The 15,211-nt window shown below is 37.6% G+C and overlaps 1 protein-coding gene across 1 annotated transcript in view; it reads left to right on the top strand.

Annotated features, from left to right (window-relative positions):
• Positions 1 to 15,211, top strand: part of LOC138755459 (astacin-like metalloendopeptidase) — a 159,065-nt gene that overhangs the window by 72,168 nt on the left and 71,686 nt on the right. Inside the window, exons 7-8 of the mRNA XM_069921495.1 lie at positions 3,856 to 4,034; positions 5,251 to 5,332. Of these exons, the coding sequence (XP_069777596.1) occupies positions 3,856 to 4,034; positions 5,251 to 5,332 (261 nt within the window). The remainder of the gene's footprint in view (positions 1 to 3,855; positions 4,035 to 5,250; positions 5,333 to 15,211) is intronic.

Raw genomic sequence — 15,211 nt, 5'->3', positions numbered from 1 at the left:
ATTACAAATAGATTGCTGAAACATTTGCCAATGCTAATAAATAAGGACCAAATGGGCTTTGTGCAGAAGAAACAGGCAGCAGATAACATTGGCAGATTGTTGAGTATCATACATCTGGCACAAAACAGGAAGCTTAGGTGTAGCCCTGGATGCAGAAAAGGCATTTGACAGGTTGGAGTGGGACATTTTATTTAAAGTGCTTGGAAAATTCGGGCTAGGGCCAACTTTTATAAATTGATTAAGGGAGCTTTACCATGCGCCAAAGGCTAAAGTTGTGACCAATGGAAAAATTTCTCCAGCCTTCCCACTGACAAGATCAAGTTGACAGGGATGCCCATTATCTCGAGCTCTGTGTCTACTAGCCATGGAGCCATTATCCACGGCCATTTGGCAGGATCTAGACATTGAAGGGTTTAGGATAGGCCAAGAAGAGCATAAAATCAATTTATTTCTGATGATGTTCTGATATATCTGACGGACCAGGCAAATTCATTGCCCAAGCTATGCTACACTCTGGAGGACTATGGGGAGTTCTCCGGGTATAAGATCAATTGGGATAAATGCAAAGTCATGCCGCTTACAAAGGGGAATTACAGTCAATGTCAAGAAAAGAGTCAACTAAAGAGGGTTAACTGTATTAAGATGAATGTGTTGACAAAGCTCCAGTATCTCTTTTAGACATTGCCTGTGGCATTGCCCCGGGGATTCTTCAAAAACTTACTTTCGTGAGTATGGACATTCCTATGGAATGGAAAGGTAGCCAGGGCCTCTATAGAAAAATTGGCCTGGGATTGTAGTCTGGGCAGATGGTGAAAGCCAGACTTTAAAAAAATATTATTGGGCAGTCCAATTGAGATACATCGCCTCTCTCTTCGAAGGGGAAGGTATGCCATCCTAGGTACAAATCAACTTGTGTGTGATAGGCAAGCAGGTAGCAGAGGACTTTATTTATAAATGGGATGCTAAATTATTATCAAAAAAGAAAGGCAACCCCATATTAAAACAAATAATTGTCATTTGGAATAAAATTAACCAATATGTAGGAAGCAAAGTGAGGCCGTCTCCAATAACACCCCTGACTCCATTGACAATATCCAGGGCACCTGGCATCATAATGCCATTAGGTGCAGAGAGGATAGTTATGAGCAGGGATGGCTAATGTCGTTTGAGCATCTTAGGAATAAGTATAATTTATCAAATAAGACATTTCACTGCTACCTTCAGATAAGATCTTTTTTACAGGACAAATTAGATCCAACTTCGGCCCTACCAGCATGCAGTGACATAGAGATTCTGATTCAAAGGGGAGCACACAGAAGTTCATTTCGGCAATGTCCTGCTTGCTCCAAAGGAAGGCCACAAACCAGACCTTGACAAGTCGAGCAGAGGTGGCAGTCAGACTTAGGAATAATGATGATGACTGCAGTCATCAAAACGTGGTACAGGCTGGTGCAATATAGTTTTCTGCACCAACTCTACCTGATGCCACAAAAATTGAACAGATTTAAACCTGAATTATTAGACCAATGTTTTAGATGTGACACTGTGACAGGGACTTTTGTGCATGCATCCTGGACATGTGCCAAGGTAAGACCCTTTTGGGTGGAATTGCGCCAAGCCCTAGAAAAAAATCATAGGCAAAGAATTCCCACAGGACCCAGAGTTCTTCCTGTTGGGAACCATAATGGATGTTAGACTTATAATGAATCTATCCAAATTTCATATTCAATTTGTCATGATTGCATTGGCGGAGGCCAGGAGGTGCATGGCAGTTGCTTGGAAGTCCAACTCCTACTTGAGTTTTGAACGTTGGAACACAGAAATGCAGAGCTGTATTCTTTCTTTGGCTTGGCTTCGCGGACGAAGATTTATGGAGGGGTATGTCCACTCTGTATTACTCTGGAGAAAATTACCTACAACTTTTAAGGAAACAATACGGTACTTTTTTGAAGGTCTGGCACCCCTACTTGAACTATATAGGGGCGCAATTGTAGTATGAACTGCCGTGCCTCACAGCCCTTCCTTACCCTCCTAATTCACCCCTCCATTTTTGAGGGAATGGAGGGGATCCATCCTATTCTAACCAGAGAAAGCTGTGGAAAAAGATAGGTAGCCTGTGCACTGGGTGTCGTGGCGCAACAATCCCATAAATCCACAAATATAAGTTTCATACCTTTGTTGTGAGTGTTTTCGTTATTGTATATAAGTGTAATTACTTGAGTGTTAAGTGTTCAATGTTGGGGGGAAGTGGTGGGGGGGGGGAAGGGGATAAAAAGAAACACTTAAACTCTGTGAGAAGATTGTATGGAATTAATAATAATGTTGATAATAAAAATTAATGATATTGACAATTGTTGGAGTTTGAGTGGAAAATTATAAATAAAATATTTTTTAAAAGAGGCTAGATAGGCTGGGACCTTTCACCCTGAAGCATGGGAGTCTTAAAATGTTAATTGTAATGCCTGTACAAGATCTTGAACAGGTTTATTGTAGTCATGAGAAGAATAGATAAAGTAAATAGTCATGGTTATTTCCAAGAGTAGGGGAGTGAAAAAACTGAACACAATTTGAGATGAGATGAGATAAATTTAAAAGGAACTGGACGGGAACCTTCTTCCCACTGGGTGGCAGGTATGTGGAACAAGTTGTCAAGGAAGTGATAGAGGCGGGGATAATTGTAATATGTAAAAGACATTTAGACAAGTGCATGGATAGGAAAAGTTTTAGAGACATCAGCTGAATGCAGGCAGATGGGATAAATTGCAGTGGAGAATTACCTGGTTGATTCTGCAGATGAGGGATTTAGCCAAAGATTGAGTGGCCTAAGATTATACTCGCAGGAATTTAGAAGAAATGGGAGGCGATCAAAAAGAAACACATAAAATTATGGAAAGGATAGATACGATAAAGGTAGGAAAGTTGTTGTTTTCGTTGGGAGGTGAGATTAGAGCTAGGGGACATAGCCTCAAGATTTGGGGAGTAGATTTATGATGGAGATAAGGAGGAAATGCCTTCACCAGAGAATCATGAATCTGGAATTCTCTGCCAAGAAAGCAGTAAAGACTGCCTCATTATCTGTGCCCTTAAATATATTTTGTGGCAGCTCGCCCTTGCAACAGGCGAACCGGTTCATGGAGTGGCGGGCAAGTCCATGGCAGATCTGACTGTGAGAGCTCCAGGTGGCGGCTGACATCATAAAGGTCCTAGGAGTTGCAAGTCTCATCAGTTTCCGAGGGATTTAAGCGTGTGTGAGTTATATTAAAGTCAGTTGGTTCAACTCACTTTCGACTCCTATGGTTTTTTTCACTCACTGCATGCCTGGTATGACTACAATTTAGATTTTTTGCATAGTAGAGGAATTAAGGGTTATGAGAGATCAGCCATGATTTTATTGAATGACGGAGCAGGCTCAATGAGCCAGAAGGCTGACTCCTGCTTTTATTTCTTCTGTTCTTATGATCGACAGAACCTCCAAAGGATCTGTTTATTTGCTGTTAAGTTCCAAGATTCTCATAGCTTAACATTGTAAACAATAATTTGTTGTGAACAAAAACTATTGCACATGAAACAGCACATGGAAGAATTTCAATTCTCAAGTATTTCACCATCAGTAGAATCAATTCTATCTAAATTATCAAGGGGGATTCAAATTTTGCTAGGGGATTAATTGAGTTTGAAGCTGGCATTTGTGGTCCAGTACCATACCAGTGTGGTAGACAATTGGAGTTCTCTCATAAGCTTCATTCAAGAATTTGGATTAATTTTGTAATTTTAGTATCAAAGAAAGTTTAACTAAGCAAATTTCAAAACTAGAAATATTAATGTAAGTATTTCATTTTAACTGTTTCTTTTTAGTTGCTGGTCAAATATAGGCTTTAATAGGCGAGTACAGATTATTTCACTCCAAAAAAATGGATGCGTAAGTCATGGCATAGTGCAACACGAGTTATTACATACTATTGGTTTTAATCACGAGCAAAATAGAAGTGACCGTGATAAATATGTCAACATCATAGTTAAGAATATTGCTGAAGGTAAGCACGCTTAAAATATATAGTTTGTAACTGGTGATAATAGAGCCAATTAGTCATGAAAAATAAAATCTTTTTGGCAATTAATAAATGGTTAAAGATTATAAATTTGCATGTTCTTTCATTTTACTGGTGTGCCTTATTGAAATAGAGTCATAGAGTTCTTCACAAGGAAAGCAGGTCCTTCTGCCCAACTTGCCCATACCTTTAGCTCATATCATTCTAAATCAAGTCCTATCCATGTACCTGTCTATTGTCTTTTAAACATTACAATTCTACCCAGCTCCACCACTTCCTTTGACAACTCAGTCTGTATACTTTCCATCACCTGTGTAAGGAAGGTGCCCCTCATATCCTTTTAAATCCTCTCTAGCCTTAAATCTATGCCCTCCAGTTTTAGTCTCCCCAACCCTGACTATCTACCTTATCTATTCCCCTCTCTGCATTCCAGGGAGAAAAATCCTAGCCTATTGTAGAGCTCGTCGAAAGAACCAAAGACTTGTTGATCCAAACCAAGGCTTTTATTAGCAAAAGACAGGAGCTCTTCACAGGTGGCCGACCAGTCCGGAATGATCCGACCTGGCTAGGGACACAACCCTTTAAGGCCCAGACAGTGGGCGTGGCTAAGCTCTCAGCCAATCGCTGTAAGCACAGTCATTACACTCTAGATACTGTAACTATATACATTGGTGATAGGTCTGTACTATCACACCTATCCACCTAATCTTTATAATTCAAGCTGAGTAGTTCTGGTAACATTTCCTGGACACATTTATAAATTCTGCCTTTTTCAAGTCCTTTGCACTAAGAGAATTGCAATCAATATAAGGGAAGGTGAAATCATACAATCTTAATATTCCTATTGCTGTCTGTGATGTGGTGTAAAGATAGGACATTGACAGCCCCATAGGTGTGCAGTACAAAAACAGCGAGGATAATTAGCTTAGAGAGTGGTAAGAAGGTATTAGAAGCATTGAAATAAATCATGCTTTATTGTTGCACTGTAAAAATGGGAGAAATACTGGGAGTTAATCACCTTGGTTTAAGAATCAAAGAGGACCAGCAATCATGCTGGCTTTTCACACCTCCACCCCCATTACAAGTAACATCAGTTACTTAAATGGCTTAAGTGAAAACAAAGCATGTAAATCAGTACACTGTACTAAACTGACTAGAGGAAATTGCTTATTTCAGTATTTCTTTGTGTTTCATTTTACAGAAGCAATATACAATTTTATTAAATTGAACACCAATAACTTGGGAACGTCTTATGATTATACTTCAGTCATGCATTACGGGAGGTAAGTGTTGAGGCATGATCAGGAGATATTGATGAAACTGTAAAATTAATTCAGTTTATCTTTTTCACTGGTATATCTATCACTCCCTTTCATTTCAGATTTCCCACAACAATTTTGTTCTGCATTTTATAGATTCATCAAGTTATTTTTACTTTCTTTCTCTCTCTGCCCTTATTCATCTATAAAATGAATTTGAAAGTACAGAACAATATCTCGTGGAATACCTTGGTCTCCACCCTTTCACGTTCATAACCTTTGTTTATTTATACATACCCTACTCACTTTCTATGCACATTAAAAAAGGATATTTTCTCACTTCTCCAATTTTGATTGACCTGAACTATCACTCTTCAAGATGCTGCCTAACCTGCTGAGTATTTCCAGTATTATCTGTTTTATTTCAGATTTTTATCATATATTGTGCTTCTGGTTTTCATTTCGGATTAGTCAAAACATTAGTATTGGAAATCTTAATGAGACAGAAATATGTTAAATCCCCAGGATCTGATAATGGCAATGCAGTGGCTAGAAGATAGAGATTACATTGGTTGACATCTTCAAAAATTGCATAAATTATAAAGATTCCCACAATTGGAAAAATAGTAAATATAGCTCCATTATTTAAGAAAGGAGGAAAGGAGAAAAGAGGGACTATAGAGACATCAGCAAGAAAAGGAATGCTGAATTCCATTATTAAACATTGATATAACAGAATCCTTTGAAAATAATGATGCAGAATCAACATGGATTTTTGAAAAGAAAATCATATTTCACAAATTTATTATATTTTTACAGTATTTTGCAGAATAAATAAGGGCAGGAAGTATATTATTACACATGAACTGTAAGGGTTAAAATTACTTGCAAACATATTTTTGCAAGAAACCAGCAGGAATTGTTTACAAATTCCATGAATATGTTTCCATAATAACAGCCTTCCAGCCAAGATTAACTGTTTTTGACCATCTTAGAGAAATAATTTAGTTCTGAATTTGCTTTTGTACTGTGTAGGACCAGACCAAATGAAGACATTCCGAAGAATTCTTTTTGACTGTCCTTTTGAATGTATTAACATTTTATTGTCCATTTTATTAATTGCTTTAAGTATAGTTTACTATTTTAAGAGCTCGAATAAACGTTGAAATAAACAGTGGAACAGGCTTTTCATTAACGAGTCAAAGCAGCATTGTCTGCATGCTGTCCAAGCAATTATAAAGGGAGATAGTCACAATATTTAGCCCAAAACAATTTGGATTATTGACTCGTTAGTCAATAAAATGGACTCTTGACTTGTTAGTCAATAGGAGTCGGATCTTCAAGCAAAATTATTTTAGTCAAAGGAACTGGACTATTGACTCGTCAGTCAATAGAAGACAGAATTGAAGACATAGAAGTTAGAAATTGGATTTGGAAGAGAAGACTGGATCGATTGAGCTCTGTTTAGAGCAGATCAATAAGGAGACACAAACATTCAACAACAAAGAACATTGAAGAAACAGTAAGTGTTTGAAGTTCCTTTTGTGTTTATTACAAATTAGGACACAGTTTTGTGCAATAGCTGCTGTTCCCATGAGGACTGCTTTAGTTTTGAAGAAATTGTTATGCATGTTTGATATCTGAGTGCGACAAATGACACAATGGAGGAAACAGCAGCTGTAGCTTCTAAGGAGCAATGTGTCGAGAAGATGAAGAAAATAGAACTTTATAGAACTTATAAAAGAATTGCGAAGTTGCAATTGGATACAAAGGGAAACAAAGCAGCTCTTCAAGCACGTCTGAGGGAGGATAGAAATAAGAAAAAAGATTACAGTTGTTAGGGATACATATCTTACAAAATTACTGCAAAAACCATTAATTGAATTTGAGTCCAACCTCTCAATAGTGGCTGAAGCTATACCACAAGATGGTGGAATGGAAGATGAACAATCCAAAATGGAGACATGCCCAGAGATTAATGCCATACATGACATACTGAACCTAATAGAACCTAGCAATATTGTGTCAAATACTACCAGCAGAAGGAGCTCTAGAGCAGGCTCCAGAGTTTCAAGTACTGAATCTATGCATTTAAAGATTCAAGCAGACATGGCAGCTCTTAAAGTGGAAAGGAAATGCTTCAATTTGACTTAGAAGATAAGGAAGGGCGGATAAGAAAGACGTGGGTGCAGCGACAACAAGAAGAGGAGCAGCTGCAGATGAAAACAGGGCTACTAGAGGAGCAGCTAAGAATGGGGGAAATGGAGCTCAAAAAGCAAAAATAGCAACTGAAATTGGACAAAAAAATTGCTGCTAATGTGGTTAGGTGACAGGCACTAGAAGATTCAGAGGTATTTGGTGCTCAAAGTAAATTATAGAAAACATCAAGTTTTGATGTAGGATTTCAGAAAAAGAAACTATTCAATACCAAATCTGAGCCAGTGCTGGCTTAGTCCTGAAATAAACAGGTCTAGGCACGGGACTGAGCCAGTGATAGAAGCACAAGAAGTGCTTGGTCAAGGACTAAGCAAGTCAGTGCTGAGCCAGAGCTGCAGCCACAATATGGGCTTGGTCCTGGACCAGGCAGGTTAAGGCTCTGGGCTGAGCTGTGCAAAATCCTGAATTAACCGAGTGATTTAAGGAGCCAGAGATCAAACCCTAATGATTGGACAAAGATTGAAGCCAAATGCCATCTCTAACTGTGTCATACCAGGTGCTCCCTGCCCATATTAGAAATCTGAGTGGACAAACTAACGTACGACTAGCCATGACAAAACATCATTATTGCAGTCACATACTCTATCTTCTCTACCTAAGAAAGAGATACCCTATTTTTATGGTGATCCCCTCCCCCCACCCTTGAATTCCACTCATTTATGAAAAGCTTTAACCTGAGTATTGAAAATAAGTATCAAAGCCAGGAGGATTGTTTATATTTTTTGCAGCAGTTCATGATGGGACCACCACAAAAATTCATAAAATGTTGCCAACATACGAATCCTGATGTAGGATTCAAACAGGCTAAGTGGTTACTACAGAAGCACTTTGGCGGCATATAGAATTTCTAGAGCTTATATACAGAAGGCTCTTTCATGGTTGTTAATAAGACCAGAGGACATGAAAGGTTTACAAATTTATGCCCTCTTTCTAAGAGGAGGTTACAACATCATGATGGAAATTGGCTATCTTCTAGAGCTTGTCATATCTCAATATGGTAAACATTGTAGATAAATTACCCTACTGAATGAGATAATTAATGAGAAATCAAGTTGTTGAACACCAAAAAAGAAACTATGTGACAGCTACTTTTAAAGATTTGGTGGAGTTCATTGAAAGATCTGTTGTCACAGATCCAGAGTATGGAAAGATCGAAGGCACTCAAACAGTGAGTGAAGAAGTTGAAAAGTCAAATCGTATCGCCAACCAAAATTGAAGAAAAGTACATTTGCCACCTCTCTGACAGTGGTGGATAAAGTCACCTGTTGAGAAGAAATGTTATTATGTAATGATAAGCAGAAGTTGAAAAAGTGTGTGCAGATGAAAAAGAAAAAGATGAAAAATAGTGAGAAAATTGCTTTGCTGAAGGAAAATGGAGTATGTTTTGGTTGTCTGTTAAAAGGGCTCATCAGCAAAAACTGCAAAAAGTGACTCAGATGCCACATATGTAGTCAAAAGCATCCTAAGATACTAAATATCTGAAGGAAAAGAAGAATACGGAAAGGGAACCGGAAAAAGCAGATGAAAACAGGGCTGAAGCTTCAGTATTGACAAGTAGTTTTTCTGGGTCCAGGGCAGATAACTGAAACTCTCAATAGTGCCTGTACAAGTTAAGGCCAAAAACAGGAATGCAACGGTATGGTACACATGCATTTCTTCACCTAGGTAGCACTCCATCATTTTTTACTGTGGGGCTTATGAATAAGATTAATCTTCAAGGAGAAAAGACAAAGATTCTATGAAAACCATGGGACAAAAAAAGTCATTGAAACTAATATGGTTTCAGGGTTAAAGGTTGCTGGAATACACAGTGACGATCTTTGTGATCTTCCAGACATAGACACACAGAAGGCTATACCTGTGCATAAAGGGAACATTCCATATCAAAATGATCTGGATCACTGGTCAGGATTTTTTTTTTGTAATTCTTTATTTATCACACTATGAACCATATCAACCAATATATTTACAGATGCATCTCTTTAAATATACACAGTGACATTTTCTCTTTTTTTCCCCATCCCTCCTTCCCCCCTTCCCACCCCCCTCCAAAAACAGTAAATATTGAACATATTAAAATGCAATAAAACAATATCTTTATACAAAAGGAATACAAACAAAAAAGACATATCATCAACTTATACACATTAAATCTGATCCTATTTATCTTATCATTTTAGGTGGAGGTAGTCCGAGGCCTGCTCTTACTGTTATGTTCCATATATGGTTCCCAGATTTTTTCAAACATTGTAATTTTGTCTTTTAAATTATATGTGATTTTTTTCCAATGGGATACACTTAAATTTGGTTATATATTCCATAAATGTTTATAATCATATAGTTCAACATGGCTATCTTATATCTTTATTTTCACTTCTTTTCTGCCTCTTCACCACCTCCATCCCCTTTTTTCCATTACTGTTTTTTAAGTTTTCCTTTTTAATCTCAATATATGACAACGCACTTAAGACATAAAATACCCCAACAATCCCCTCAAGCAATAACCCTTTAACCCCAAATAAACCCCCCCCCTCCTTGGGTTGCCCCTTGTCCCTTGACGGCAACCACAACTCCCCTTCCCATTCGGTTTGCAAACTTACTCGTAAGCGTCAACCGATTTCGCAGAGATCATTATTCTCCCACCCCCCCAGCCCCCCCCCAGAGAACACTGTTTTCATATACATATAATAAAGCTTTCCCTCTTTTTTCCCCTTCTTTCCCTTCTCTTATCCATCTTTAAATCTTTATATATACATTATCTTTACTTTATATTTTTACATATTTTTGTATATTTTCTTGCCGGTCTTCCTTCTTGTCACTCCTCCTCCTCTCTTCTGTCCTGCAAATGTTCAACAAATTCTTGGGCTTTCTTTGGGTCTGAGAACAGTATTCCATTTCCCGGGAATAAATACTTTGAGTACTGCTGGATGTCTTAATATAAAGTTATAACCTTTCTTCCATGAAATTGTTTTTGCCGTGTTGAATTCTTTCCTCTTCTTTAAAAGTTCGAAGCTTATGTCTGGGTAAAAAAATATTTTTTGTCCCTTATATTCCAATGGTTTATTGTCTTCTCTAACCTTATTTCTTGCCTGCTTCAGTATATTCTCTCTTGTCGTCTATCTTAGAAGTTTTACCAATTTGGATCTCAGTTTTTGATGTGGTGGCGGTTTCGGTACTAGTGCTCTATGCGCCCTTTCAATTTCTATTTCTTCATGTGAATCTGTCATTCCTAACAACTTCGGGATCCATCCTTTTATAAATTCCTTCATATTTGACCCCTCTTTGCCTTTTTCAGGACCTCTATTTTACTACTGTAGTTTTCCAATACGTCAATTTTTTGTGACAATAAATCTTGTGTCTCTTTAATTTTTTTTCCGCTCTCTTCCAATTTCCCTCTTAAATCATTTATTTCCATCTCTACAGCAGCTTCTCGTTCCTCCACCTTTTCTACTCTTTTCCCTATTTCAGTCATGACCAACTCTAAGCTTTGCATTCTGTTTTCACCTCTTTTCATTTTTCTTTTGATTGAACTAAATTCTAATGATAGCCATTCTTTTAATGACCTAATTTGTTCTTCAAAAAAGGCTTTATCTAAATTTTGTCCTTCTATTTTACCTTTGTACTTCCTGGTCTTCTTCCTCCTCTTCTTCTGTGTCTGTATCTATGTCTGTGTCATCTTCTTCTTCTCTTCTCTGTATCTATGTATCTTCATCCTTCTCTGATGAGCTGCTTCTGTATCCTTGCTGGGCCTCCAGCTGCTGTGTCTCCAGCTGTTGGGCCTCCTGCTGCAGGTCAACCCGTTGTTGGGCTTCCCACTGCAGGTCGACCCGCTGCTGGGCCCCTGCTGGAGGCCGACCCACTGCTGGGCCTCCTGCCGCAGGTCGTCCCCATGCCGGTCGCCCTGTTGCCGCTCATTCTCTTTCTTCTCTTTCTCACCACTCTTCTTTTCTTCTTTCTTGCTTGCTTCCCCCAGCCAAATGCCACGACACTGGGCGTCTCTCAGCTGGCTGCTCCTCAGCTTGAGTCCCCCTCCCGCCGGCGTTAACCTTTTCTTTTACTTGTGCATTATGCACCTTTTTTTGGCTCTGAGAGCCATTTTTGAAGGACACCCCTCCTCCGGGGACTCACCAACATCGGAGTTCGGCCGCTCCTCTCCACGGTGGCTCCCTGCTCCGACTTTCCTTCTTCCCTTTTCTCTGTTATTCTTACTTTCTCTTTTTTGGGTGCCATCTTCTGTCTCTTCTCTGTAACTTTATCTTTCTCTTCCTGTATTTTATGTTGATCACTGGTCATATTTGAGGAAGGTTTATATACCGGAAGATAGCTCTGAGGTAGAGATGCTAATTGGAATCAATAGAAGTAATACTGAGTGTGAGAGATGAACTTTACACTATTAAAACTAGCCTTGGATGGACAATCGATGGATCATTAGAAGTAACGAATGATATTGCTCAGAAGCAGTCAACAAGTGTCAATATGATGTCTGTTGTGAAACTCAATGAACCATTAAAACAACCGTTCAAGGCAAATTTTTTGGAATGCCTCAATAATGGACAAAAACCTTCAAATGCACCAGCAAACAAGATCAATGAAGAAATCTTGCATGTTTTAAAATGAGAAAGCACATTGACAATGAGATGTAACTGCCTTCAGAGTCCAAGGGGACTTGGAAATATTTGATATTCCATAAAACAAAGATTTTAATTTTGTACTTGGAAACAAAACTTAGTGTGATGATTTTTCAGTTTTGAAAGTAACCAAGACAGAAGATCAGAGAGCAGAGGACAAAAATGGAGATTTAATTGTAAATAGAATTTGTAAAACCAAGCGGAAGAAAAGAATAACTGCCAAAGAAATGAATGCAGTTATTGAAGAAAGGGATTTAGCCTTATTGAAATGCTTATAGTTGAAAAAGCAGATACATTTTGAAAGAGAACAAATCATTGTTTAATGACGCAAGACAACTGACTATGGAAAACTATGAAGGCTCAGTTAATAACTGTAGAAAGAGAATCTAATAAAAAACTTCAAGATAAATTGTCCAAAAATGAGACTGAATTTAAGTTGTAAAATTGGATCCAGAATTATAAGAATATACAATAGAAGCCAGAGTGGCTGTTGATAAATTTGAGGAACCATATATGAGTCCTACCTTTTCAATAAGACAACCGCAGGAAAAAACAGAGAAAGAAGACCCATATTGTGTCTTCAAGAAAGTGAATATCTTGGAAAGTAAAAATAGCTTTATGAGCACATCATTTACCAAAGTCTATCTTTTACAAGTAGAGAACTTTAATGATTGACACTTTCACTTAGTTTTGAATATTTAACTGGTGTATTACTATATTTAATTTTCTTTGTAATGGTAATTATTATTTTTAGATATAATAATTAGGGGCAGTATTGTAAGGGTTAAAATGATGTAAAATGACTTGCAAACAAATTTTTGCAAGAAACCAGCAGCTAGAATATTATTAACGAATTCCATTATATGTTTCCATTGTAACAGCCTTCCAGCCAAGGTTAAAGCTGTGTTTTCAACCATCTTAGAGAAACAATTTAATTTTGAATTTGCTTTTGTACTGTATAGGACCAGATAAAAAAGAAGACAGCCCAAACAATACTTTTTAACCATCCGTTTGAATATATTAACATTTTATTGTCTGTTTTATTATTTTTTTAAGTATAGTTTACAGTTTTAAGAGCTAAAATAAACAGTGAAAAACTCAATGCTACTTTAGAACGGACTTTTCATTTAACACTGTCTGTCTGCTGTCTAAGCAATTAAGTCACAATATGAACTTAAAGAAAGCTTCCAAAAAGGTGTTATCTAAGAGATTATTAAGTAAAATTACAACATGTTATAGGGAGTATAATATTGGCACAAATTGAGGAAATGTTAACAGACTAAAAATTGAGAGCAAGAACAAATAGTCAGTTGTCTTGTGTCATTAAACAAGAAAATTTGCAGATACTGGGTTTGAGTACAATGCACAAATGTGCTGGAGAAACTCAGCAGGTTATGGATGCTGCCTGATCTGCTGAGTTTCTCCAGCACATTTGTCCATTGCACGAGAATAAATGGGCTGTTTTCAGATTGGGAGCCTGTGACCTAGAGGATGCCACGGTTATCAATATTGCAGTGTCAGCTGACCACAATCTATATCAATGATTGGAATCAATGTAATGTATTGACATTTCCAAATGAAACTGGGCTTGGTTGCAGTGTAGGCTGTGAAGAAGAGAGGCTTCAGATTAAATAAATGAGCAAGGACTCTGACTTTCTAATTTTTCTGTCAAACTGAATATCCTTACATATTTCCACATCATATCCCACCTTCCCTTTCAAAAATCTGGAGCAGTGATAATGCTCTGACTGAAGGAATTTATCCTCATCTCTTTCTTAAGCAACCTATTGGTTATTCTGAGACTGATTCCTATTCCTAGACTCCTCAGTTAAGAACACAGATAGTCCCCGATTTACAATGGTCTGACTTACAAATTTTTAAAGTTACAATCATTCAAATCCGTACTTTCAATTTCCGATGTGTTCCCAAGCTTTCAATATGTGGCACACTATTCTCACACATTTTTGGGTGACGGCAGCATCATGCGAGAGTAGCTGTACAGCATACTCTCACGTGATGCTGACTCAACCACGCTTGCAGTCGCTGTATTCAACACTCAACATGTTGTATTGAACATTTAATTATAAAAAATGTTAAATGCGATATTCTTTTACAAGTTATGATTTTTTTTGACTTACAATGGAAGTTCCAGAATGGAACCCCATCATAAGTCAGGGACTACCTGTACACCTGTGGTTTATACAATCTCTCCTCACCTGCAATGTGTGGAACAAAGAAAGAGGAGCTGGAAGGACTCTGCAGATCAGACAGCATCCATGGATGCATCAGGCTGCTCCTCTTTGTTTGCTCAAGATTCTACATATATGTCTTTTTGTTTCTGCCATATCTAGAACCAGTCCAGTAAACCTTTACTGCACTTTCTCTATGGAAAGTACTTAATTTTTATAGGAAAGGAATAAAAGCTATAAAACATCAGTCCACTGGCTGCAGTATCTCTAAGGCTCCATACAACTACTGTAAGATGATTTTATTTTGTATTCTTATCTTGTAAAATGCCTAACATAGAAATTTTCTTCATTATTATTTGTTGCTCCTTCATGTTAACTTTTAATGACAAGTACAAATGCATCAAAGTTCCCGTGAATGACAACACTATCCAATACTTCATCCCTTTAAAATACTTTGCTTCTCTGTTTTGTGCACTGAAGTGAAATAATTTACACTTTTCCACATTATATTCCATCTTATCCACCCACTTAACTTGTCTCAGGTTTCTGTATATTTCCTTTTTCTCATAGTCTCACCTAAATTTGCATAATCTACCAACTTGAAAATATGACATTTGACTCCCTCAGCCAAATCATCAATATAAATTGTAAAAATCTGGGGCTCCAGCCCCTGTAGTTCCTAACTTACTAACTGACTATTTGCCTGCCTGCAAGATCTGTGTCAACTGTAACAATTCAAAATTATTTGAGCTCTCATCAATAAAATGTTCTACTCAGGTAGGTTCCATTTTTATTATACTCCAAGTGAGAGAGGAATTTCCTTTAATATTATAATCACTGCCAATGTCCACATGGTTAAGGTTTTTTAG

The sequence above is a fragment of the Narcine bancroftii genome, chromosome 1 (assembly GCF_036971445.1).
Source record: "Narcine bancroftii isolate sNarBan1 chromosome 1, sNarBan1.hap1, whole genome shotgun sequence".
In the NCBI taxonomy this organism is placed as follows: domain Eukaryota; kingdom Metazoa; phylum Chordata; class Chondrichthyes; order Torpediniformes; family Narcinidae; genus Narcine; species Narcine bancroftii.
This window is presented reverse-complemented; position numbering and strand designations above follow the sequence as displayed.